General features: G+C 43.4%; 2 protein-coding genes across 2 annotated transcripts; both read right to left on the minus strand.

Moving 5' to 3' along the window:
* Positions 1–2,861, minus strand: NEMAJ01_2382 (uncharacterized protein; the record flags this gene model as incomplete). Its single annotated transcript, XM_047916219.1, has 1 exon — positions 1–2,861. A coding segment is annotated over one exon (2,861 nt), but the record flags the coding sequence as incomplete, so codon positions are not given.
* Positions 2,862–2,956: 95 nt separating this feature from the next.
* On the minus strand, positions 2,957–3,172 carry NEMAJ01_2381 (uncharacterized protein; the record flags this gene model as incomplete). The annotated part of the gene is made up of 1 exon (XM_047916218.1): positions 2,957–3,172. A coding segment is annotated over one exon (216 nt), but the record flags the coding sequence as incomplete, so codon positions are not given.

Genomic DNA, 3,172 nt, shown 5'->3' on the forward strand with positions numbered 1-3,172 from the left:
TGAGAGTATATTTTGCTTAGAGTATCCGCGTAGTGATCGATGCTGAGAATCAGAGAAGACACGTGTATGCCCGCCTTAGGAATATCCAGGCCAAACAGGTCGGAAGGCTCTGAAAGCTTCAGGCATTGGTAGTGCAGGAGTTTCTTAAAGACGGGCAGCTGATCTAACGTATTGAGTGCGTTCGGCACGGACTGGCTCAGTGTACTTTTAAAACTATATCTTTCAGGTGTATCTGTAGATCCAGCACCAGAATCATGCAACTTCTTGAGAAGGCTCAAATACGCACATTGTGAGCCAATCCTGCAGTTGCACTCGTCAAAGTTCAGGTGCAGAACTTCACTCTCCCATAGGAATATAGAGACCAGAGTGTGCAAATTATCCAGATCCCGGCACATTTTGTGCACTCCTATAACGAGCGGAGCGCTAACTGCGGTTCCTACCGAAAGAGAGTTATTTTGGTCGGATTTTTTGAAATTTAGGTTGTCAAATATAAAGATGGGAAATCTTTTTTGATCTCTTGCAACTTCTCCCATGTCGAATATTTTTCGGATGGCCATTAACTCATTTTTTGGGGATGTAAGTGCATTGCCTGTTCTAACCACCAAAAACAGGATGTTCTTGTTTTCATTAGTGCCTTCGTTAGTCTCCAGAATGAGGTTGCTCTTTGCCCACCGAATTTTCGGGTGTGCCATGCAGATTTTCGAGTCGGAAATATTGCACACTACTTCATTGTTACTGGAAGCGGCTTCCCTTCTTAAAACTACGGCGTGACTGCATATGCACTCGCATTCACTGAAACCTCCCGCTATCGACATTCCAAACCGCTTCGCGTTTTCTTTGGCAATTCTCGGGTCTACAACTTCCGCAAGTTTGTTTTGCGCGCTTTTTACAGGCATAGACGCATTTTCATTCGTGCGTGAATCTATAAGAGGGTTGTTGGGCTTTTCTATGTGAAGGACTCCATCCCGGGTTATAAACGGGATTTCATTCGCCCCATTCGTATATGTACTTTCTGAGATGTCATCTGTGTGTAGATCTATAAGAGGGTTGTTGGGCTTTTCTATGCGAACGACTCCATCCCGGGTTATAAACGGGATTTCATTCGCCCCATTCGTATATGTGCTTTCTGGGATGTCATGTTCCTGTGCCGTATCATTCGTTGCCCCATGCACTGCATCATCATATGTTTGTATACCAATATGAGGATTCTTAGCTGTTTTTTTCATGGAGAATCTTTCTGGCATTTCAGGAGGAGATGTATTCGACTTGTTGATGTTCATGCTTGCGGGAGTATTTTGTCCTAGAATTACATCATCATATGTTGGTATACCTATAGTCTTAGTTTTTTTCATGGAGAGTTTTTCTGCTACTTCAGGGGGAGATGTACTTGACTTGTTGATGTTCATGCTTGTAGGAGTATTCTGTCCTAGAATTACATCATTGTATGTTGGTATGTCAATATGAGGAGTCTTAGTTTTTTTCATGGAGAATCTTTCTGGCATTTCAGGGGGAGATGTACTTGACTTGTTAATGTTCATGCTTGTAGGAGTATTCTGTCCTAGAATTACATCATTGTATGTTGGTATAACAATATGAGGATTCTTAGCTGTTTTTTTGATGGAGAATTTTTCTGCTACTTCAGGAGGAGATGTACTTGATTTGTTGAAGTTCATGCTTGTAGGAGTATTCTGTCCTAGAACTGTATCATCATATGTTGGTATGCCAATATGAGGAATCATAGCTGTTTTTTTCATGGAGAATTTTTCTGGTACGTCAGGAGGAGATGTACTTTCTGGGGTGTCATGTTCCTGTGCCGTATCATTCGTTGCCCCATGCACTGCATCATCATATGTTGGTATACCAATATGAGGAGTTTTAGCTGTTTTTTTCATGGAGAATTTTTCTGGTACGTCAGGAGGAGATGTACTTGATTTGTTGATGTTCATGCTTGCAGGAGTATTCTGCCGCTGTCCCGTATTATTCACTGAAACAGCAACAGAAGGTGCCCTCGTTGGGACATTCACATCCTTGAGGTTTCTCTTTATGTCGTCGAGTGTTCTGGTTTTAAAGAAGCTCATGCCGTCCATATTCCAGGCATTGCCGCTGCTTTCACTGTCAGAATCTGGCAATGGCGATGCAGGCATACTCTCTGGATTTTCTTGCACTTCCAAATATTCGGGCATTGCATCTGCAGGGAGAGTCTGTACTGCAGGTCTGAGCGTGGGCTTCAGTGATGCTGGCCTTGAAGGTACAAGTACTGATGCAGCTCCAGGAGATTGTTCTGGGCTATTCGGCTCGGGTGTTGACGGCCTGCTTTCTCTTTTGTTTTTCGCCCAGAGCGTGCTATTACTATTCCCGTGCTTGACTGCAGGAGGTTTTTCGCCTCCATTGAAGTGCACAAGCTTGCTTGGGTCAATGGGGACTCGCTTTGTGTTTGCGTGTGCATTTGAGGGGGAAGGTTCACTGCCTTTGTTTGAGAATAGTCTGGCTCTCTCCTTAATAGAGAGTCCTATGGGGGCGTCTTCTTCTGGTTTCGGGTCAACTTTCTCTGTGCTGGGCTCCTCTTCAGATTCAGCAGGCGTATGCGCACTATGTTCGTTTGCATTTACTCCCTGCACATGCCCGAATGATTCTCTTGCTGCATCACCTGTTGTTTTTCTTTCATTTGCTCGTTTCTTATTTTCATTCAGAATATTCAGTATGGCTTGGGCTTTGATTTTTTTGTTTTGGTCTTCTTTCTTCGTCCTTTCTAGGCCTTCAACAATGCGTCGGACAACACCATTTTCCATTATTGTTCTCGTCTCTTCGTCTTCGTCTTCATCTTCATCTTCGTCTTCAGCCTGCAGTTCTGCCTCATTCATTTGCTTCTGCTTTAATTTCGCTTTTTTCTCTTCTTCAGCTTCTTCAAGACGTTTCTTCTCTTCAGCTTCCCTATCTGCTTTCTCCTTCGCTATCCTCACATCTTCAAGACGCTGTGCTTCTTCTTCTTCAAGACGTTTCTTTTCTTCGGCTTCTTCAAGACGTTTCTTTGCTTCAGCTTCTTCAAAACGTTTCTTTGCTTCGGCTTCTTCAAAACGTTTCTTCGCTTCGGCTTCTTCAAGACGTTTCTTTGCTTCTTCTTCAAGACGTTTCTTTGCTTCAGCTTCTTCAAAACGTTTCTTTGCTTCGGCTT

This window comes from Nematocida major (genome assembly GCF_021653875.1).
Source record: "Nematocida major strain JUm2507 chromosome Unknown 2255, whole genome shotgun sequence".
Taxonomy (NCBI): Eukaryota; Fungi; Microsporidia; genus Nematocida; species Nematocida major.